A 23,286-nucleotide genomic window follows, 5' to 3' on the forward strand; every position below is an offset into this window, starting at 1 on the left:
CAAACCGAGTCAAATTACCGCAATAAAATCACACACACGCCCAAGCTCGGACCTATTGTTTTACCCAATCAAAACTAATCAAAATCCCACTCAGAAGTCAGACTCGCGCGTTTCAATCCCGTGTGGGACGATTCCTTTTGAAAAAGAACTCCCCAAAACTCGCCATATGGTTGTTGTGGCGCTTCTGTAGTGATGCGTTTTATTACGGGGGAAACAAAAACTATCGTTTTCGGTATCGTTTTTCGTTAAAGTGAACGAGGCGTTACATGGGGCCGAAGCGGAAGATTGGCCACTTGGTTGGTCCTTTATTAGGAACTGGTTAATAAAATGGGACACGATCGGTTTGTAAAAGAGGTATTACAGGGGGGGTTTATTTCTTGCAATCGAAATCAGTTTGAATTTGATTGGAAGCGTTAGTTTTTGCAGCTGCGTAAAATGGGAGGTGTTTTATTGGTAGAATTTTGGGAAAATGACATACACGGTACGCTATAATTCGGGTTGCTTTTCGTGAAAGAGAAGACACTGAAATGCTTTTGCGAACATTGGAGTAATAGCGTCAATAGCTTCCTTTTCAAGAATTCAGCTCAATGTTGGTAGTTTCGTATTAGTTGGTAGTTCCACGAAATTCTCTTTGAAAACAAGTGATGAACGTATTTCATGGACATGCACAATCGTGTGCTAGGGAGTGTTGGTTTGCTAAGCTTGTATGATGTAACTGGCCTCAGTCGTTCCCAAAGCTCAATCCAGATTTCGAAAAACTATCATTGGGTATGCAGATGTTTAAACATATCAATGCCGTTGCCAAGGTACTGTTGATTTTATGCAGTAGGTGCATCTGCATCATTTCCAGAAATATTAAACCTTCCGAGAAATTGTATACTCCAGCTGCAGCTTTCCGGTTCTGGTATAATAAACATGAAAGTGGAACTGTAATATAACTGATGAACACTGTCCTTCAAGTTATTTAAGGAGTGATTCGACTTGGTAGTATCTTGTCTTGCAGCCGAGTCACAAAATGAGTAATTATTTTTATCATCCCAATGACACCAGCCCGATGACGTAGCTAATCCATACTCATACTTGAACATTTTCATCCTAGATTCGTGGCGAATCTTTCTTCTTGTACATCTTCCAACTCGTCAATTGCTTCCCAATAGTAAGCGAACGACTAACAAAAAATCCTCCCCTTGGCTCTTATCACACGTGACAGTATTGTACGCTCGACCCCGTCTTATCACACCGAACGCTGGTCGATGTTTGCGGGCGCCCGTGGTCCATCCGCCAGCAAAACTGAGCTCCGCTGAAAACGGAAACCCCCCACTCACTCTCACCCACTCCCCCAGCCCAGCGCCCCAGTTCCCAGCATCGACAGCTGGGCAAACGGCCAGAGTAGCTCAATTTCGGTTTGGGTTTGTGCGGTCCGCAGTACTACAAACAGCCGTAGGATCGCTTGTGCGCCTGCGCCACCTATTCGTTCGTCCTTTCGCCAGCACGAGCGACAGCGAACGACACTTTTCGAGCAGTTGGCAGTGGTATTTTTTCGAGCAGTTTCCGAACCGCCGCAGGCGAGGCTTCGGAGTGTGTACGAAAAACCGTCCCAAAAACCCGAACAGCCCGAGCCCGAAGAAACGCCATCACGGGCCCAATGTGCGTGCGGTGCCGTTGTGAAGAAGATCCGGTATCCAGGCTCCCTGTTTCAGTAGGCTGCGATACCTCGTGACAATCGCGTCGGAAGCGCGTGTGACGGTGTTTTCTTCCCCCGCGAGCCGTGACGTTCGTTCGTTCGGGGCTATAGGCGTGTGTGTGGTGTGGATCTTTTTTTTCCTCTTCTAAATCGATCACACTGTGGTTGTGGGTGCGGAACGGATGATGGGCGATTGAGGGTGTGTGTGTGTGTCCTGTTACAAGAAGGTACCAAAAGTCCACATGTCGTCATCACAACAATCCCTTTTAGGTGGCAAGAAATGTCGTGATGTCACCTGGCGTTTGCTTAAAAGTTCAACTAATGACACCGTGAATGGCGTGAAATATTACACCAAGTGCTTCAGGTGATGCAGGATGATGATGATCTAATCACACCCTAACACCGGGTGCCACTTGGCAAAAGGTGTCCCTGTGTGTGTGTGTATGTGTGCCGTGGTATCCACTACCAGGAAAAACAACGAGTGACAGAAGCTGCTGCAGCTCCTCATAAATTATGATAAATTAAGGTGAAAACGAAGATAAATCGATGCGCAGCAGCCACCAACTGGTGTGTTCGGTGTGTATGTGTGTGTGTGTGTGGGTGTGTGGTTGTGTATGTGTGTGTAGTCAACTGTGAGAACGGGTAACGAGGTCAGTGCCGCTGTTCCGTTGTAGTGCCTGCCGTTGACAGTGATGTGCCCTCTGCAAGTTGAAAAGGCCGGTGGCAAACACAGACACATCCAAGTGTGCGGGTCGATAAAACGGTGTGCTTCGTTGCTACGGTGTGTGTGTTCAAATTTTCGGGGAGTAGGCAATGCAAACGATCCGCCAAACGGTCGGACGGGCGTTTTTAAATATTTACGTAAGACGCGTGCTCTTACGGTGCTCTCCGATTCTTCAATCCATTACCATGTGTGAGAATGTTCGCGTGCAACAATCTGTGCGCTGGTCTGGTGCGTTCAGCGAAGCATCATCATCATTAGACCAGCTGTTTCTGTGTTCCGGTCTTCACACTGCTCCAGAAGTTCCGGAGCCGCAGCGACCGACAGCGGACAGACGGCAGCATCAAACGACCGTTCCAAGCCCGTCCGAAATCCGATTAAAATCTATTTCGGCGATGTTTTTCGGGACCCCGGGTCTGGGTCAGGGACACTAAGCTACATCAGGCCACTAGTTTTGTGTGCACAGTGGGAAAAGTTATTGACAGCTTGCGAGCGGCAAATGGCAAAGGATTAAAAGTTCCAGCGACACTCGGTGGGTCAGTGTCAGCTCCTGGGAGCTGGGAATTATAACTCGAACCGATTGCTGTGGATCAAGCCCATCAAGACAGCACTTCAGCTTGTTCGTGAACTCACGTGACGTCGCTACAGTGTCTTACCTCTGGTTCGTGTGAGAGACATTGGGAAGAATTGAATCAAGCAATGAACCAACAAGGCTCCGTCTCCCAGGGGACGGAAGAACACCGCACGAACGAAACGCGCTGGTGGCAAATGGAAAAGTTTGTAATCCGGCTTAAGTGTGGCTGTCTCCGCCGGTGTGCAAGTCTGCCCGACGACGTTGCTTCTTGCTGGGAAAACAAATCAAAACTCCTTGCCATCGAGACATCGACAGGCCGAGTCGAGCCGGGGGACGCCCCACTGTAGCGAAATGGTACCCGGGGCGAAAATCGGACGACTCAATGGGAAATAATCATAAATTAGTCGTCCATTTATATGCTAAATACTTTTGTCCACAAGGTGCCACCACCCTGGCGTACAGCACTGACTGCTGTGCGTTTGGCAAAGGTGGGCGCGCGTGAAGGAAACCCATTTTCCGTCTAGTTGGATTTCCGCTTTCGCACAGATCGAGCCGAGACTGCGCGGAGAGTGCGAGGGAGAGTGGAATGCTTTTCAGCTTAATGTCATCGTTGCTGCTCAAAATCAGCTTTTTGCTTCAGAATCACCAGAAGAGCGCCATCATCACCATCATCGTCATTGCCCCGCGTGACGATGTTGGCCCGGTCTGCTCGCGCTCGTCCACGGCATCGGAAACAGGATTATCGTTAGTGAGCGAAGAGGTTTGTTAGGTTCGGTTCCGAAACTGGGAAAGAAAACGAAGCTTGTTTACCTTTGGCTATCATCGATAGAACTGTGGAGTAGCAGGTCCTCATCATCTGGGGAGCTTGGCGGGGAAGATAGTGGACGGGGGCCGTACTTTTAATGTCGGATTTTGCAAAAAAGGAGGAATGATAATAATTCCCTTCGCGTGTTCGCTCGGTGCTATTTTTCAGCAACCGGGGTCCACACCACGCCAAGAAATCGTTCCGATCTGAACAGTGGGAACATCGATGAAAAGGAATGTGTACGGGGTATGTGCCGGTGGAAAGCTACGGAAGCCTACGCACTGTTCAGCTCCAATCATTGTCGCAGACACACACAAACACACACAATCCTGATCCACCTGGCAGTGTCCCGGTTTTATGGGGCGCAGACCGTTCATGCTGGGGCGCAGGTTTTTGGCAGTTGTTATTGTTGTTCGCCTCCACCAAGCAGCACCATTAGCGGCAACGTGTTTGGTGGAAACTTTTCGCTCCATACTGCCGCCACCGGAGGGGGGGAAGAAATTGAATTTCCCCGTTTTAGAAGTCAATTTTTCAGAGGAACATAGAAGTGAAGTTTGCCGGTAGCGTAGGGAGGCAAGTAGTCAAGCAGGCTCTCTATTCTAAGAAGCATTTCCTATTGGAAAAGGTGAGCGCGTGTGGGTTGTTTAAAACACGCGTGAGCATTTCTGAGCCTACTGGCGCTGTCAGAAAGGTGTTGAAATCGTATTCATTACGCTTGGTGCGTGGCTTATGGTGGGGCAGATAGGGGAATAAGCGCTGGAATTAAACGGGATTAGTGGATGTGTTGTTATAATTTGTTCAGGTAGCAAACAATTATTGCATAATCCCTTGTTATGGTTGATTGAGTAGAGCTGGGTTTTGCATGAGCTCGAAGGCGAGATGAGATGCTGAGCTCTTTATCATTGCCGCTTGTTGATCAATTGATGATTATCGGTTTGAAAAGGAACCGCAACTTAACACTTCAACCCACTGCTGTGAACAGAGATGGGCGTGGAGCGTCGTCTTAGCTAACGTCTGAAAGTCATATAGTCAAACGTGTTATGTCAATTATCTTCACTACTAGAAACTATTATGAGATGCAACTTAAATCGACGTGATTTAATGTTTATGTTTCAAGATGTTTGCTCACTGCTTAAAACGTTTGTAGCTTCAATTGAAATTGAAATTAATTTAACACTGTTTACTACTTCAAAGGCGTCTCACAAACAGTGCTGTTTCAGTGTAAAGCAAAGAGCTATTTCCAGCTAAAACATGACAGGAGAAGCACTTGTCATACAGCGTGGCAGGTGATCTAGGAAAATTGTGCTGCAGGCGCTTCTTGCAAAACTACAATCCCACTTCCCTGGAAAAGCTACCTACCGGGAAGGTGCCCTTGAAAAGGCGCACAAGACCCCAGGAAGTGCGTTGGTGTAAAGTTAGTGTGAAAAGTGAAGCTGATGTGTTAATATAACATAAGTTACTGAAGTGATTGGGTAAAAAATACTAGCGTGCAAGTGTAAGTGTTTGACAAGTGATTAGTAGGTGGTCGCACAGCAAACTAATAAAATAACAAGAACCACAACGCCGTAGCGAGTTGCACACCACCCGCTGCCCTGGTGGTGTGCTGCTGAATGCGGTGGCAAGATGTGGCTCGAGAAGCTAGTGCTGGTGTACCTGCTGACACTGTTCAACTCGCTGGATGGATACTTTCTGGATAATCATCACCTGCAGAGTAATGGACGCCATCGGCGAAAAGGTAAGATGTGCATCAAATGTCAGCACCACACGAGATCGTCAGTGTTTAAGCAGGGTTAGCGTTTGCCCGGGTCCTTTTGCGGCTGGGTTGGGTTGAGAATTTCGGGGGGAAAATCCGAGAAATCTCCGACATGATATCGGGCTCGAATTGATCTACCCGTGAGCCAATTATCTGGTCGGACAGTTTGAAGTTAGTTCCGTGAATTTCACTAAGCTTGCTTCATCACTCGCGATAGGTTGCTGTTGATGAGTACCGTTGGTAGAACATCGTTCTTCCACCAGCAGCGGTCTATTATCGATTTTCCTTTCCGCAAATGTAGATCCAATCTACTCTCACGGGCGTAAGAGAAACTTTATCAAACACTGCGTGGTTGAAAGCTCAAGATCGAGGAGCTTTAAATGGCCCTAATAAGGGAAGCCCGTGTATGGAGTGGGGTTGCTGCCCGGTTTCGAGCTTAATTAGTTCAGGATAAACAATTTAAACGTCACCGGGGTTCATTATTTTTCGCTTCCCAATCGCCGAATTTCCCCCATCGATCCGTACCTGAAAACCGGGGCCTCTGCCTGTGCCAGAGTGACAAGCGGTGTATTCCGCACACCGGTAAAGTGACAGGAAGCGTCAACTTCCCCCGCAAAACACCTCAAGCGTCCCCCCCGGGTGGTGTGATTAGGTGGACGCCTGCACGGTTGGACGGTGAAGCAGTTCCAGCTCATTAAAATTTCCCTCCCAGGCTAAAGCGTTCTTGGCCGCTGGCTTCACTACACCTCCTCCACCTTCCATCGGGATGTTTTTCCACCGGGCTTCGATGTTCTTCCGCTCGGTAGGTTGACTTTCATTGAGCTGCGGAAGACTTATTGGATAAATTAATTACATTTCGGTTTTTCCTACCGCGAGCGTCGCGAGTTGTGTGCGGTACGGGACAAAGGACGGTATTTCGGGCGAATTTTGTGGCCCCGGCGGTGTGGCAGCGGTGGTCCATTTCCTTCCCGCCGCGCTGCGCTCAGCGTTTGTGCGTGCGTGCCCTTTTGTGCTGCGCACGGAGCCGGGCAAAAGTTGCTACTTTTACGCGCTTTCCATTTGTCCGCGTCCCAACTTGGTGAGGGAAACTTTTGTGAAGCGCTCCCGTTCGAAGAAACCCGCGGGCTGTGTGCTGTGTGTGGACCCGTCGGGGGAAATGGAGGGCAATGCGCCGCGCAATGGCGTTGAGTTGAGGGTAAAAGTGTTTAATAAATTCTCAATCGAGCACCGCGGTTGATTGAAAAGTAAAAGTTTCCGTTTAATAAAGCCGGCCGGATTTTCAGATGCTGGGCTTTTATTGTTTTTGTATGTTTTTTTTTTTGTTGTTGCTTTTTCCTTGCGGGTGTCTTTCGTTCCCTCCTTACTTGACCATCGTTGGCGATGAAAGGCTGTGCTAAATTGTTTTCGGTACGGATCTGAATTTGATAAGTGCGCAAAGTGGAAAGGCCTGGTGGGCAGACCGATGATGATTGCGATGATTGAAGGCGATATTCATCGTTAGGAAGGTTTTTTTTTCGAGCAAATGCTTCCATTTAAATTGGATCTTGTGTTTTGTTTTCTGTGCGGCTTTTTAATGAGCGCATAAGGATGATGAAACTTTCATTTACGAAGCGTTTGCCTCGATTGCAAAGATCAATGGCGTGGGAAATTTCAGGATCGATGAGATCATGAATGAATCCAAATTGTAACTTGATGTCGAATAAAAATGTTTAAATAGAATAGCTTGCTGTAATGTATACCACTATTCCTCCGACAGTTACAAAACTCCCAAAAGTATGCAATAATTTTTTTTCCGTTTCGTTGACCTAAGTAAACGTCAATCCTCAATGCTCACGCCTAGCGCCAAAAGGTATGCAATAAAAATATTTCTCTACTATTCACATTCATTTTTTATCCAAACCTGCCCGAGCAATTAAAAGCAGTCCATTTTGACGATCTTCCGAGAAGGTTCAAGGTGCAAAGTCAATGGAAAATGCAAGGAAAATATCATTTCAATTAAGCAAATACAATAGCTCAGAGCCATTTCAGGGAATGTTGACCCAGGGAAACAGTTGAGATACTTTATAATAACACAACGTTTACGGAACACACAAATACGACTCATGATCGTTTGGGTCATATTAGTGGTGTTTTTTCATTCGATAAATACCTGGAAAATGACTTCTTCTAGCGCTCTTCCGCTACCTTACCAGCGAAAGCGCTCCCGATTGCATACATGCAGGCGGTCATAGATGAGATCTAGCAATAACCACCACCAAACGACACATCACCCTGTCTGCACAGCACACCCATTTTTGTACACCCATCAAATCAAGATTGGCTTTTCATACACTCTAAAACCACATTCCGAGATTACTTTCCTACCCCCGCCCCAGAGCCCGCACATTCGAGCTGCTCGCATCCCTCTCGCCCCGAGTAATGGCATTGTTACATGGCCACACAACAAGCAAACATGACTCGGTAGGACTTCCTTCCCTTCCGCACCGTGCGCTCTGTACACTTCTGCACACACTGGGCCTGGAAAGATAAAGTTTCTTCTCCCTGGCAACCGTCCCGGGGCTCCTTCATTTCCTGCCAGATGGGTTACGTTACGCCACAGACGCGTTCGGTGGGCAATCAAGCTCGATTGCAGGCCACCTACGTACCTTTCCTCCCGCGCAGCACAGCAAAAACTCAAACGCCTGGAACGAACCTCAAACGAACACGCACACGGGTTGGAATGAGGAGTGAGTTGGGGAGTGTGTGTGTGTGTGTGTGTAGCTTCCCATCCACATGAACGCAAAAATACAAACAGTAACAACCGCCTACCGTTCCGGTTTGCTCTCAGCTGTTATCCCTGTCCCACTTGATTCCGATTGTAAGCACACAGACACACACAAACACACACACACAGTAGGGAAGGTCGGGACGGCGACCTGCGCGTGCAGGTGGGTAAAAGAAAATGTGAAAAACTTCAACAAAACTAACCTCTCCTCGGGTCTCCACTGCCAGTTGAGCCGTTCGAGTGCGCCTTCCTTCCAGGAGGGTGTTTCTACCTTTATCATGGGGCACAGATCCGTTTGGGCGAGGAAAAATTACCATCAACCGTGTCGATCGAGTCTCGAGCGACTAGAGGGAAGCGTCATCCTTCCCCCGCGCCGTTGAAGAACTCTATTACACCCAGGACAAGTTTGTGTTTTTCTTTCCCCACTTTCACTCGCAAGGACTTTCCGAGGAAAAGTGTGCACACACACACATACGCAACGAGCTGAAAAGTTGACGTTTCGATGCTTGTTCGCTGACGTTATTGTTTCCAGTTTGCCTTCACTGTGAACCTTGCGTACATACATACATGCATGCATAGACAGGCGGAAACATTTCCGATTCCGGATTACGTGCGCGACGAGGCATCATAATGGACCATGCGAATAGCTACTGTCTTCGTGTGTTTGTGTGTGAGTGTGTGCTGTATGTGTCCTCGGGGCTACCGTACAAGCCCGATTTCTACAACCACTCCGGTGTGTTATTCTTCCATTGCACCGGAAAAAAGAAGGGCAATGAGTGGCATGGGAGGGGGAGGAGGAAAAACTTTCCCAATTCTGTGCCCTACCAGCGCGCCGGGGCTCCGGCGTGGCCCCGATGAAAGATGCAGATTGTGGAATTTTGATAGTATGTAATGAACATGTGTAAAATGGGTCAGGCTGCCATTTGCGAAGCCTAACTTTAGGCGTGTTGCGATCGCTCGTACAGCTCGAGCAGTAAAGGCTACGGTACGGGCGTGTGTATGTGTGTGTGTGCGTTTTTTTTAATAGACCCGTTTTTAAGCTCCTCCTTCTCCTTCACCCGTAAAAGGTCGGTTAAGTCAATCACGACACGAGACAGAGGGAGAGAGACAGTTGTGCACCAGGGGGAAAGATTCAACTTTGCTCGTGGTTGAGGTTAATATTTGAGGGCCGGGCAAGTACATGGAATCACTTTATGTGCGACCATTTCCAACAATTTTAAAATTGTGCTGAGAAAGTTTTTCCTGTCGACAAACGCACACATGCAGTGTAAGTGGAAAAGGTGTGGCAAAAAAAATGAAACCATTTCTCCTCCGTCAGCCATTTTTTGCTGGTCAATCTGGTCTTTTTACCGTGGGGGGGAGGATTTTCGGCGAATATGTGTTGGAGATACCATTAAGAAAAATAGAGGAGTTGAGGTGAGGGAAGCCGGGCGTATTATAAACCTTCACTAGCATGTTCTTGCCCTCATCCAGCGTTCGTTTCGCCATACCTGCCTACCTTTCGCTTACAGCGGTAGATTGGTAGTCAGTTGAAGAGGGTACACCGAGAGTGGCACAGTGCTTCTCTGGCCATTACCGTATGCAGATGACATTCCGCAAAAGGTTTACCCACATCCTGGATCCTGCCGCCACACCCTGTACCAGTTTTACGGATGCGGAGTGGGCGGAATACGGAAACGGGACATTCGGAATTTTGAAGGTTGAGTAAAAATATCCCTTACGGAATGCAAAACTTGTCCCTGCGCGAGTATGTAATAGCGGGAATGGAAGAGAAGAATGTGCACACAAAAAAAAAAAACAGAATTGTGCAAAATGTTCCTTCCGTGTGCTGGAAACCCTAAGCCTCTGGCCTCCTCCCCTAAAACCAACCAGCACCAGTCAGTAATTGACACGATAATGTTTGCATGACGGGAGGGAACAACCCAAGTGTGATGCGGATGCGAGGTGAAATTGCAATATTTTGCTCACGCTACTTTGCCTGGAACGAGGACGAGTGGCGTGAAAATTTCTATGTCCGGTAGGGGAAGGAAAGGGCAGGTGGAGTGAAAATTGTTTCTAAAAACTCTGCGGCACATCGAGAACTCCATTAACGTAATGGTGTTTGAGCAGCGATGTGTTTCGGGATGGCATTCCCGGCTTGCTTGCCTTCCACAACCTCAGCTCCTGGAAACGGATCGCTCAATTTATTCACGTTCGTCGCTTGGGGAATTTTGTTCACACAGTTCCTGCAGCTTACAATTTTATCTGCGAAAAGCGCGAAAAGTTTCGTTCGTTCAATGGAATATGGGTTTTTTTTATAAAATAAATGTCTGAATGTTCCATTTTGCCAAATTCCTAAATGAAATGCTTGCTTCATTCTAGCGCAAAGCTGTGTGTTTGATTTTTCACACCTCCAAAGCGGATTGGAATCGACAGAAAATGCAAAAAGGAATGAAAAGCACGATTGATTCATTTGCAAGTATCAATCCGACTGGCTAATCTGGGCGACCGGGTTTTGCCGGGAACAATTCCACCCGGGTGAGCGCGCTAATGGATGGTGTTTTTCGCACACGTAGTCTCGTAATCGATTTGTACGATTCCTCCTTCCTCCCATCAAGCTATGCTCATTTCACGCTCGAGCGCTTGCATTATCGTGCCCTTGGATTGGGAATGAAAATGCAGAATGCTACCGCGTTGCGATGATTGCTTGATCAGGTTTTGCTTTTTTTCTCCCACTGTTTGCTTCGCGCAATTGTGCTGGCAAATTAGGTTGGGTTGTGTTGATGGGACAGGAATCAAAAGGAAGAGCATGTAACTGAATTGAATCATGCGGCTCAATCCTGTGTGAGGATGAAACAAATCAAAGGGGAAGCAAGTTCGGCCGAAAACCTCGTAATGGCTGTACGTTTGCACGTCACAATCGACAGCAGATAGCAACCACCTTTGTGTATGTGTGTTCGTATCATTCTGTGCTCTATTTCCCCATGATTCCCGTGCACAATATGAAAGCTTTCAAGTTTGCCTCGGGAACAAGCAACGAGGACGATCTTGCCCGGGCAATCTTGTACCAAGCATTGTTTTATGTTTGAAATTTCCACGAATTTAGAGGGAATGTTGCTCGTGCAAAATGCAACGACAGGAAAACGTGCCACATGGGAAATGAGCCAGCACTGCACTATTGCATGGAAGTGAAGGAACCGGTTATTAATAGTCTAGTATGAAGCCAGCGCAAGAATTTCCATTACCTGGGGGCACCAATTGTAGTGTCATTTCTGCTGCTGCTAAAACGTAACACACCGTAACAGCATTGTAGGAAGCATGTGAAATCAAGCACATTGGCAGGAAACGTTGTTTGCCAAAGCCCTTTTGTTTCAATCAATTGTATGAAAATCGTGCACAAAAAGCAATGACGAGGTTGCTGCATGTTTGGCTTTTGATGTACAAATTTATCTTGTACCGAATCGATTGAATCGATTCTATTTTCTAGTATTGAACGCGCCTAAATGCACGCAACGTGATGTATGAATTTATTTTTTTGTCTTGTTTTTTATTTGATGTTCATATAAAGTTGATATGAATAAATGTTGCTGTTGAGAACATTACCATCTCAACTAAAACTCATTTTGTGTAGAAGAAACTTAATTATAATCTTTTTTATCAAAGTTAAATTAAAACATCAAAGTATCACAACCGTGAGCATTCATAATAAATAAATCATTTCCTAGGCACCACTCACACAAACTCAATCCGGATGCAAAAGGAAACATTTTCTTGTGGTAAAGTTGTCTTCTGTTCGTAACGCTCGCTTCATTCACTCTCTTGCGTTCCGAATTTATCACAAAACCGCACGTGCCTTCCTGAAAACCTTTCGCTTTTTTAAATCATTCCTCCCGCCTACACTCCTACGCTTCCGGCAAAAATCTATTGAGGCAGCCAGTTCGGGAGGCCAAATTTGGCCCAAAAGCTCACCGTAACGTACCGGAAGCGCTTATTAACAAACCCTGCCGGAGGTGTCATTGTCTATCAGGCGTAAACGAAGCAGGAAGGGACTTATATATATGGCGCAAGCAAGGGACGGAGAAATACCTGGAATCAATTCATCTTTTCCCACGCAAACCGTCATTCGGGGTCGGGAAAATGGGCAGCCACCCGTCGAAGGATTGCTTTTCCGGGCTTCGGTAGTAAGTTTCGCAAAAATCGACAGCTCGCCTCGTTTGTGGCAGCTAGAGGCACGTTTTTCCGCGTGCGGCTTCACGCCTCAACGCATCGGCTGACGTAATTCGTGATGAACTGAAAAGGGCAAAATTGTGTGTAATGATTTCGCACACAGCAGCAGCGTGCTTGGGCGGTACTGCTCGGGTCCGTCTCAGCAAGTAGCGACGCAAGGGTTCATATTACGCTCGCAAGCGTACAACGTTACCGCAAGCACTCGAGCGCTCTCTGCGCAGGAAGCAGGATTCTATTTTGGTTGAAACAATCTCGCACGTCGAGCGTTGATGGGTTGATGTAATAGCGAAGCGTTTAGATTACCGTGTGTAACAGCTGATTAATTAATAAAATTTCCCTACCAAACACTAACCGCTTAATCTAGCGCGCACCGGTTACGCATACGGCACCCACGATTTAGATTAGATGTTAATTGGATCAAATGTAATTGTGCTGTGGTACAGTTTTTCATACACTTCACTGGTGTACGTGTACGTTGTTGAGGCGGTTGTGCAAGATTGAAAAACCTGTTCCGACCGACAACAGCACAGCACTTCGGCCCTTTTTCGGATGAAGCTTGTTCGGAACAGCCATCGCACCTCATCAAGATGATCCGCTTCGCAAACGACAACGCCGTCTCGCAAACGCCCTCAAACGAGCTCGATCTCCCTGCACTGGGGTCGTTCCGGTCGATTCGGCGTTTTGTTTTCGCTCTCTCGTCTCCTGAAAGTTTCGCTTGCCTCACGCGCTACTCTTAACACACGCCCCACCTTTTCGCAGCTAGAGGTAGCGAGAAGCGAATTTTCATAATTGGAATAATTAAATGGTTTTCAGATTGTTGTGAGCACGGCGCTACAAATGCCTTCGGGGGAGGTACGATGCCGGCTTATGGCATCGCGGGAACATGTGTCCTTTTAGACGGGCTTTCACGGCCACGAGTTCGGTGCGTGGAATGTTGGTGCGGGGGAATGGAAGGTGTTTTCGTGCTCGTTCAACATGTGTGATAGATAAATCATATATTAGCCTCGGTACCCGGCCGGTGCGGGGATGCGATGCTGCTACCGGGCTCGTGAATCGTCTCGGAATAAGTTTTAATGAGCCGCTCCGAGGGCGTCTTGGGTTTGGCCGTGCAGCTGCTACCTATGTCTCGCTATTTGGTTTGTGTGAGTGTAGCATGGGTTAAAATGTATCATTTTGTAAGCTTGCTTGAAACTTACAGCACACAAACAGTGTAATAAGGTTGCTTAAAATATATCTAGAAAGGGGTTTTTGGCTCTTAGGTTGATTGAATTATAACAATCAACATAAACCGATCATTTGCAGTGCATATTGAAGGCTAATGTTTTACTAACAAATGATCGATGGCATGGTTTGGCCAACAGATTGCATAACTTTAGGCTCATTTCTTCAATGAAGCGTTGGAAACTTCAGTATTTGTTCGCCTAAATGTATGCAATTGTGTGAGAAAAGATGCCGAATGAATTTCGTAGGCATTTCCGAACACTGATTGAACGAAAATTTACTAAAAAAAGGTTACGGTTAAAGATAACTTATTGCTTCAATTGAAGGAACTTATTGAATGTTTATTTATTATTTAACTCAAGACTTGTCTAATGCGTGAGGTCAAGTCACTAATGCAAATATTTATCAGCACATTAGCAGCAGCAAAACTTCATCAACGGCAACTTAAAATCTACATAAACTGCCTCCACAAATGATCCCTCTAGAGAAGCAAACATACGCAAGCGGCGTTGAAAGATCGTGCGTAATAAACGGGGAATTAACTCAACAATTAATAACGGTACCGGAGCCCCATAAACACCGCACGCCTGTCTAAGCATGAATCTTTACCGCTGGGAAATAAATTTATCACCTCCCCCCACTCTGAACTCGCTGGCTGCTGTCCCACATCGATAAATCTTTTTGCGGGAGAAAAGTCAACCGGCCCCATCCGGTGGCGTGGCGTATCCAATGTCCGGCCGTATTTTGTTCCACTTTGTCACACCACGGGTCATACGCAGTCACTCCCTTTATCAGATACGCAGATCCCGTAGACACTGGAATGGCCATTTCCCGGTCCGGCGACACACTCGATCACACAAACACACACAAGCAGTGAACAAGATTCTTCGGTATTAATTGCACACGACATCTAATCACTTGGTCCAGTTTTCTTTCCCATATTCCATGTGTGCCTTTATGGCCATCTTAAGAAGAGCAACGGTTGCCACTACCACTTCCCCGGGAATGTGTTTCAGGCTCCATCGGCTTTCTGGGCGAAAGGCACACCAGTCTGTACACAAAACACTTCACCACGATCCAATCTTCAACCGCAAAGGCGTGTGTGCGGGGGCAAAGGCTCGGCATGTCGGCAGTGCTAGTTTATTGGCCTTTGTCGTTTTCTGCGCTTCCCAATTTATCTTTTCCAGCCGACTGGATCAACAATGCTTTCGGTTTAGAGGTCGAGAGAGTGCTGAAGTCATCAAAGGTTGTCCATGGAGCGGGCGGGCGGAGTGAGCGAGGGTGTTTCTTGCGTTTTGGGGCGGAAGAAGAATGGATTGCTCCCATCAGTCACGCGACCGGGTATCGATGGGAAATTGAGATAAGCGTGAAATGCGACTGAAGGGTGACAGGAAGCACAAGTAAGAAGCTGGAGACGGTTTTCACTAGGAGCGTTTGCTGGTGCAGAAAGCACGCACACACTATCTCTATCGATTGCTGCGTTTGTTGTGTGCTCGGGCACGGAAGTTAAAGAGACATTCTCTCATCAGCATCTTTCGGCTAAGCTGTTGTGTGCCCAATATTATTCCAGCGCCTGGGAAAACAAACAACCTAGCGTCTCTTGCGCTCTCGCTTGCTTTGGTGGAAGTTTCCAGAGTTGCCGGAGGCGTTACATGTTTATTTGTGTGGTATTCGCTGTGTAAGCAAGTGAACTCCTTTTTCTGGAGGAGCTGGATGTTTGTTTATTAAGCCCTGGGTTTGACCATGCGCCAGGTTCAATAGGATCAGTTTGAAAGCAAATTGGTATTTTCTTAGCGGCACACACACGAACAGATAATCTGCATAAACATGTCAAGTTGTGAGGTGAAGTTATCTTAATGTTCCTTTCAACTATTCTTTCCGTAAGGGTTCAAGTAAATATTGTTTCTAGATTTGTGTGTTGATTGATTCAAAGTGCTGAAGTGACGTTTTATATCCAACTTACATTGCTCATTACAATCATTGTGAATCTTATTATAAGTTTGTGTACTTGAAGTGTTGCAAAGGATACAAAAATATAAGAATTGATATATATGAAATACATTCGATTTTGAGATGCAATCACACAATCTAAAGTTAAAGGGCTCATAAAGTTAGATGGGTCAATGTTACATGTTTTCTATTCACAATAGATTGGAAAAGGTGACAGAAAATCCTTGACCCACCACAACATCTTAATGGTAGCAAAAACTGGACTTAATGCTTGCTAAAATATTAGTCAGTGAGATAAACCAGGTGAGAGGATTAACAAGAACAGTTTTTTCAAAGAAATCGGCTGAACATTTCATCCAAAAGGGAATCTGTTAAAATATGTTTCCAAGAAAATTGTCTACCAACGTTGTTCAAAGCTTCGTTTGGTGAGTCTTCTCACGTACTTGTTAAGAAAATTAAGGGCTTTTATCGAACCATGGAAGCTGAGGGTTGGTTGTGCATGTTTGTAGAAAAGTAAAAAAAAACCCGAAACAGCAAAAACTTTGAAATCCATCAATTATAACCCCTAATACCAGTTTCATCGCCGACATGACCGGCACTCGATGCTTTACAACTTTGAAAGCTGCCTACAACAGCCGCGGCAAGCCTGTCTGGCCTTCTAGTGTCTGCGAGAGGGTTTTTCGTTTCGGGGGCTGTAAGAAATCACCCTCAAAAACTAGAACCAATGGCCCACCCCTACCGACGGCAGGTAATCGTGGATCAGTGGGAAACTTTCCGACAGAAACGAATCCTCTCCTTCCTTTCACCTGCGACCAGCTCGTGCGGCGGCTAATCTTCCATTTTCGATCTGGGATTTTGTTCGACCCAGAAGCTGGTGGCGAAGGGGTAATGCAAAGGGGGAAGGCAGATAAGATGACCCGCTTTTCGGTCACAAGATTTTTCGGTCAGCTCGGGAGGGAAGTAAAGGAAATGCAGCGAGGAACCAGAAACAAGACGCGCGGCAAACTTTCTCATCCAAGCACCGAGCGTGTGCCACAGCTGGTTCCCGGGTGTTTGGGAAAATGCGGGAAGGGAAGGAACAAAAAACCCTTTTCCGTACACCGTTCCCAAGCGTGGGTCGGGAGCATTTTTCGTTTCCACTGACAGCGCCCCGGAAGAGATTTTCATTGGCTTTGTTGGCGGAGCGAAGTTCAGATATTTATAGCTTCGAAAGGATCAGCGGACTCGTTTCCGTTTGAGAAGCGCAGTTTCAGTGGGAACAGATACGGCAACGGCGCAGCCCTTGAACGATGGCTACCTATTGAAGGTGTGGGAGAGGGATGGAGAGGTGATGGCAGGTATGACTATCTCCACCCTCCAGGGCTGACCTTCGCTGTAAGAGCGTAAAGTTACATTATCAACGACATTTGTATGCTAATGAATTGAAGGATTTCGCCTGTCAAAGGTTGCGGCGCCATGGGAACGGAAGGCGGCAAACGAGGTGACAAATTTTTGGATTCCATTCCGGATAAAGTTTTATGATTTCCGGGGCAGTGGGAGTGAACGTGTTTTCAAGGCAGTGGGCAGTTTGACTGTTGAGAGGTGCTGAATATAAATTTAAATTTTAACTGATTTTACTCAAATTCTGATAAGACTTATTTAAATAACTCCTATAAGATGACTTTTCAAGTGTAAAAATATGCTACTTTGAGAAAATCTCAGTGCAAAGTTTTAGATTTTAACGTTAATAAAAGCTCTTTTAGTTAAAGTCAACCATCGGATACGGATCTTGCTCAGAAAGGGTTAACAATATTGAGAAAATGCTTCTCTCGGTGCTATAGGTATTCTTAATGTATTAAATCGCATTTTTATACATGTTTTGAATTATATGAAACATGTATCTACATACATTTAGGCGCATATTACATACATTCAAGCGTTTGTGGGTAGCATTGTTGTTGATAAACCCAATTTTAGTTTGATCCGTTCCAAAACCAACGGTATTTCACTCTAAAACCAATCATTCACAAGGGCGTGACGAAACCCTTCGTGCTAGTTCAGCCTCACGCTGAATGAGTTTAATTTAAAGCCCGCTCAGATTGAGATTTATGCATGCTAACCAACATACCACTGCTGACTCACTCTGTTGTTTTGGCAGATTCAATTTATGAGATCAGCATACATTTCGGGAAGCCTTTGGACAGCTCCAGAATAAAAAGAAGGAGAAAGAAAACAACAACGCCCAAACCAAACGACTCCAAACGAGCAGCCCATGCTGCATGGGAACGGTTTGTTGCAAGATTAGAATTCATTACACTGCTCCATTCCGGGCCCCATTGCAGCAGCATCGTAGCGAAGGATGCACAGAAGAAGTCCTGAGGAGATGATATTGTAGCAAATACCGGCTACCGAGCGCTGCAAAGATCAGCATATTTTTCGGTGCCGTATGGAATAAATAAATGGAATCCCATTCACAACTTTTATGAGCATCGTTTGCATGGTCGTGCAGCGTGTGGAAATGTGGACGATGTGGACGATGTTGATGATGATGATGATGATGATGATGGCAAGCAGGGTAAAACCGGGAAGCAAACATGCATTCCCTTTTGCTGAATGGGATGAAATGCGACCCTGAGAAGAGCCGGGTTTCGCGTAAGAAACGGAGCTCTGCTTTGCGAAACTGTGACTTATTCTTGCAAATGAAGCTGAATAGTGTATTAAATGCAAATCAACTGGACGACGGAGATATGGAAATTCTTCAGTTTGAGGAATAATTTCGGGGCGAATCATTCTGGAGTGTTTTGGCAAAAAAGCAAGCATGTGCAAAATAGCATTATATTTCTGCACATCATTGTGTTTGGGTGGTCAGGGGAATAAGAAAAAAAATGTTGAAAATCTTTATTTAAGGATTACTATAAACTCTGTTCAGTTGAATATTTTAGATAATTTTATCCTAATTAAATATGTTTAATCAAATGTTCTATTGTCAAAATAACAATTGAATAATGATCATTTGCTGTAAAAACAATCCCAAAGTAATCCCAATATAATAAATGACTGCTACTAATTTGTAGCAAACACTGGAAGCAACAAAAGGGAAACACTTTCAACGCTTTTTTCGATCACGTCCCTTCTATGAAAACAAGAGACTGCTGCAAAACACTGCACTGCAGGCGCTGCACGTGCTGCATCGACCATATCCAACCGCTTATCGGAAACATATCGACCGTATTTGCCGGCCCTCTGAACCGGCCCACTCAAGAGGCAAAAAGCAAAAAACAGGAGGCAAACAAGCCACAAAAACCTACCGGCAGCAAAATGAACGACACAGCCAGACACAACCAATATCGGTAGGAACTTCACACCATCTTGACCCGATCACAATTCCAACGCAGACACACACACACATACGCAGACACATAGAAATGGGAAGTGGGATAATGTAGTTTGCTATTTATTGCTTACTGCCGTTTCGACCGCTGACCGGGACCGAGGGGACTGTTTTGGTGTTTTGCTGTACGTTGGCCGTAAAGTTGCTTGCTGCCGCGGCTTGATAAAATGTACGTTTGCTAGTAGATTCTGTTTGCTCGGTTTGCTTTCCGAGAGGTACCGGCACCGAAACGACCGCAACAAAGCGCAAGCAGATAGAAAGCCAGGGCACAACGTCATGAAACATTCACCGTTTACTTTCTTGCGAAGTGGGTTTCCCATGTTTGGTCGGCTCCACAAAACTCCGGAGCGGTGTCAGCCCGTTCGTTACCGGTTTTGGTCAAATCGCAATCGATATTGTGGAAGAGAGAAAGAGAGAGAGAGAGAGAGGGGGGAGGGGCAAGAAGAGGGGACAGGTTTAACGGCGACGAGGCGTTAATAATTAAGTAACATTTGTATGAAAATTTATTCCAATCACATCACGGGCAGGCATTATTTTTGCCACCCGGAACTAACCGGAATGGTGTGTGTGCTCGTGTGTGTGTGCCCGTGCGTGTGTGACGACGCATCGGCCCAGTGGCGCAATGGCGTGAGTGTGTTGTGTAAGAAATCTGACACTACGCAACTACGACACCACAATGTGGTTGCAATTTTGGTACGAAAAAAGGGGAGTGATTGGAGTAAAAAAAAAAAAGGCAAATACTAATACCAATGCACTGGGATGTAAAGGATGAAAAAAAAACAGTAGAAAGCATCATAAAAACGGCATGGTACGGCATAAAAGCACAAATTCAATTTTAGCTTCCTTCAAGCAAGGGAACGAACGAACACATGCACACATGTATCGAGCGGAAAAGGGGATTTGAATAGAAGAAAAGATCCGAAAAGGGCATCTCGTAAGCTTAGAGTAAAGGTATAAAGTCAAAAGGAAGCGCATCCCTATTGTCAACAATGAACCGGGCTTGCTTTGCGGAAACATATTGCTTGCCTCTGCTTGGGTAGCCACCATGGGTGATGTGAGGTTTTTGTTGTATGGAAATTGATTACCGTCCAGCATTGAGCAGTTTTTTCTCGCTCTTTCTCTCTTCCACCATAACAGTCGCTCTTTCGCTCTTCACACTCTATGAACCGTGCACGAAAAACCATTATGAAAAATGCGATGGAGACGCCCAGTAGGCCACGGGTTATGAATGAATGTGAGATCAATTTTCCCGCTCGTTTGACCCAATCATCATTCGAGATGATTAACTTTCGTTCACTCATCAGCCAAGATTTGTCGCCGGCTCATCCTGGGGACGTTCTTTCATATAGAGTTTTCTATTTTTTTCGAGACTCCTATTACTTTCTCACACACTTTTTTTTTTTGGTTTTGCGCAATTTCGCAAAATATTGTCATTGTGTTCACTTTTACCGTCGCCATCCATTTTGTCGAGCTAAGAAGATAAGATTTATGATTTTATCCTTTTTTTTTGTTGTTGTGTTTTGCCTCCTTCTACTCTGCTACGTGTGTCTTTGTGCGTATGAAGGGCAAGTGAGAGTGACTTTCACGTTTGCCTGGAGTATGATAAATCTTCAACACACCGAAACACGCACAGCTTCATGTGAAATGTTGGTCATGGAAGGATGGTAAGATTATCCTTTACTGCCAGTTTCGCTAGAACCTTACCCCGCTGTGGAGCAGTTACAGTGTATCCCTCCGCAGGCCATGCAGCTTCTATGCTGCTTTTCGGAGGAAGTGAACTTTTCCACTTTTTTTTTTACTAGGAATTATAATAAAAAAGCGCTGCGTAGTACAAAAAAACAACAAGTCCGTGACTTGACGGTTTAAGAGCGAAAAATAAAACACACACACACACACATTCACAATACAATGCAATCACAACAATGTCCTGTATACTTTTTTCCTTTCTTTCCGATGCGGGATTTCGGGATAACTCATGCAAAAATAAAAATGAACTCCTGCATAGGTAAAAATGATGAATAGCGGACCCCGGGGTTGGCCGGGAAGGATGAAATGAGTTTTAAAGCTTTCGCTTACGAACGAAAGGAAGGAGAAAGAGAGCAATACAAACGAAAAAAAAAAAAAACACATGGCCTACGGCAAACATATGCTGGCACGGTGCTGCTGTGTGTGGATGTGGTTGTAAAATTTATCTGCGAGCCTATTCGGCTAACGATGGATAAAAGGAAATGTAGTCCATAATATGGTTGGGAAGGAAATAGTGATAAAATTTACTGCCCACATTTTAAAGCATTTGTCAACATGAATTGGAAAAAAGGTTCGCTATGAATGATTTAAATTGTTTCCGTTGTATGCTTTCTTAGCAATAAATTATACACAAAAAGGAGATGTACAATCATAGGGAAGTAAATGTAAAAAAATGGTCAGAAATTGTTAAAGATTTGAAATATTTTTGTTACGATTTTTTTTATTTAACAAGCAATTTAATTTTACTAAATTATTTTTTTTATTTCATTTACATGAAGTACATGTTATTAAGTAAATCTAACTAAGAAAAGTTATAAGTTGACATTTAATTAGTCACTGAAAGCCAACCCCATAATTGGTACAGGCAGGTCTTGACCGACAACGGTTGTTGAGCCAAAAGAAGAAGAAGAATTAAGAAAACTCAGTTTGGTTACTCATGCCATGTAATCTGCTTGGTGGGAGAGTCTTACAAAAACAAGTCTCTTAAATATGCCATTTAAAAGTTCGTCCTTTCGTTATACAATTTATACAAAATTAATGCGAATTTCTTCTTCAAAGTGAACTGCTTCATGCCGAGAGCACACACACACACACACACACACACATACCAAAAACATACTTTCAATGAAACAGTTACTTAGCAAGTGTCAAACAACCAAGTTTAAAAAAGAAACGGAGGAGGGACAAAAGTGATAAAAACAATTTCTTCCCTTCCAAAATATCAACGGTCTGATTGAAATGGCCCTGTAACGCAGGTTGCACCGTCAGGCCTTATCATCTAATTAAAATTTGTGATTTTTCTTACAACTCTACCATTAATTAAAAACTTTTACAACCCTTCACCCGCCCGCCTCACTGCTTCTACTCGCCGCAGTAGCACTTGCACTGCATTATGCATGCAGCCAACATGGCGAGTGTCGAGTGTCCGCTGTCGTCTTCGCTTTTCGCGCTATCCAAGGTTGGAAAATGCTGCGCTAAAAAGTAGTATGTTTTTTCTCTCTGTGTGTGCCAGCATTTGCTATCTTCTTGCCGGGCTGTTTCAAGTTGCGTTTGTTACCAAAAGAAAGGAGAACAAGCAAAGACACTCTCCTCCAACGGTCAAGATGTGTCCAACGAAAGTGCTCTTCCCCCTTCTTATCTACTCCATGCTGCTTCTTTACTCCGTGGGGCACGGATCGTGGCTGTGTGTTGTTATGCGGAACCATTCCGGCCGCTGCTCCCAGGTGGGTGCTTCATTAAAAGCAAATTTCTTAATTTCACTCCAGAATGACTCCCAAATCAACAATTTTAGCGCCAACGTGTTGGGCAAACCGGGTACGCACACTTTGGCCTGCAGGGTACGCAGGTGCGGTCTTCGACTGTGTTCTTAGCGAGAGCAGGAGCGAGCAAACAGAAGAAGACACATCAGATAAGCTCAGGATTGGGGTAGTGCCATTTAAGGATGGCTTCAGGGGGCGGATTTGGAGAAGGGAGTGTTTGCTGCACTTAAGTCATTGCCGCTGGTTGATTCTTCCATTGGTGGACGAGCTTGAAGCATGTTTCCTTCTCGGTGCCCGGGTCCAGTACGGTCCGGAACCGGCCCCAGATGACATCAAGCTTTGCATAATTTATTGCCCCACTCCCCCCACAACCAGTTTGCCAAACCAGTTCCCAAGGAAAGGTGGGAATATTTCTACACACAACAAAAAAAGCAGAAGAAAACCAGTGCCAGTGACTTTTCGAGTTGTTGGAGAATATGGCCACCCGGAGGCAACCACTTACCTGGGCTGTGCGCGTTCAGGTGAGCAATAAAGTATGACCATGTTTCATATCAATCATACAGCAGTGAAGGAGTGAAACAATCGTTTCGTGTGTAGCCGGCAAATTCATGGCCACGAGTCTGTCGTTTCTTTCCGTCTTGGTGCCCCTTAGTACTTGGACGTAGGACTTCCAAGGAAACGGTTACTCTCCCAGGTAGGGCGGAACACAAAAGCCACACGGGATGTGTGACG

General features: G+C 45.5%; 1 protein-coding gene across 2 annotated transcripts in view; it reads left to right on the forward strand.

Moving 5' to 3' along the window:
* Window positions 1-1,687: 1,687 nt before the first annotated feature.
* Window positions 1,688-23,286, forward strand: part of LOC120894532 (Fc receptor-like protein 5) — a 52,656-nt gene continuing 31,057 nt past the window's right edge. The window contains exons 1-2 of one of the 2 annotated variants that reach the window (XM_040297177.1): window positions 1,688-1,911; window positions 4,979-5,519. In XM_040297177.1, coding sequence (XP_040153111.1) covers window positions 5,408-5,519 — 112 coding nt within the window. In that variant the 5' untranslated portion in view covers window positions 1,688-1,911; window positions 4,979-5,407. The remainder of the gene's footprint in view (window positions 1,912-4,978; window positions 5,520-23,286) is intronic. The other variant, XM_040297178.1, reaches the window with a different exon arrangement.

The sequence above is a fragment of the Anopheles arabiensis genome, chromosome 2, assembly GCF_016920715.1.
Source record: "Anopheles arabiensis isolate DONGOLA chromosome 2, AaraD3, whole genome shotgun sequence".
Taxonomy (NCBI): domain Eukaryota; kingdom Metazoa; phylum Arthropoda; class Insecta; order Diptera; family Culicidae; genus Anopheles; species Anopheles arabiensis.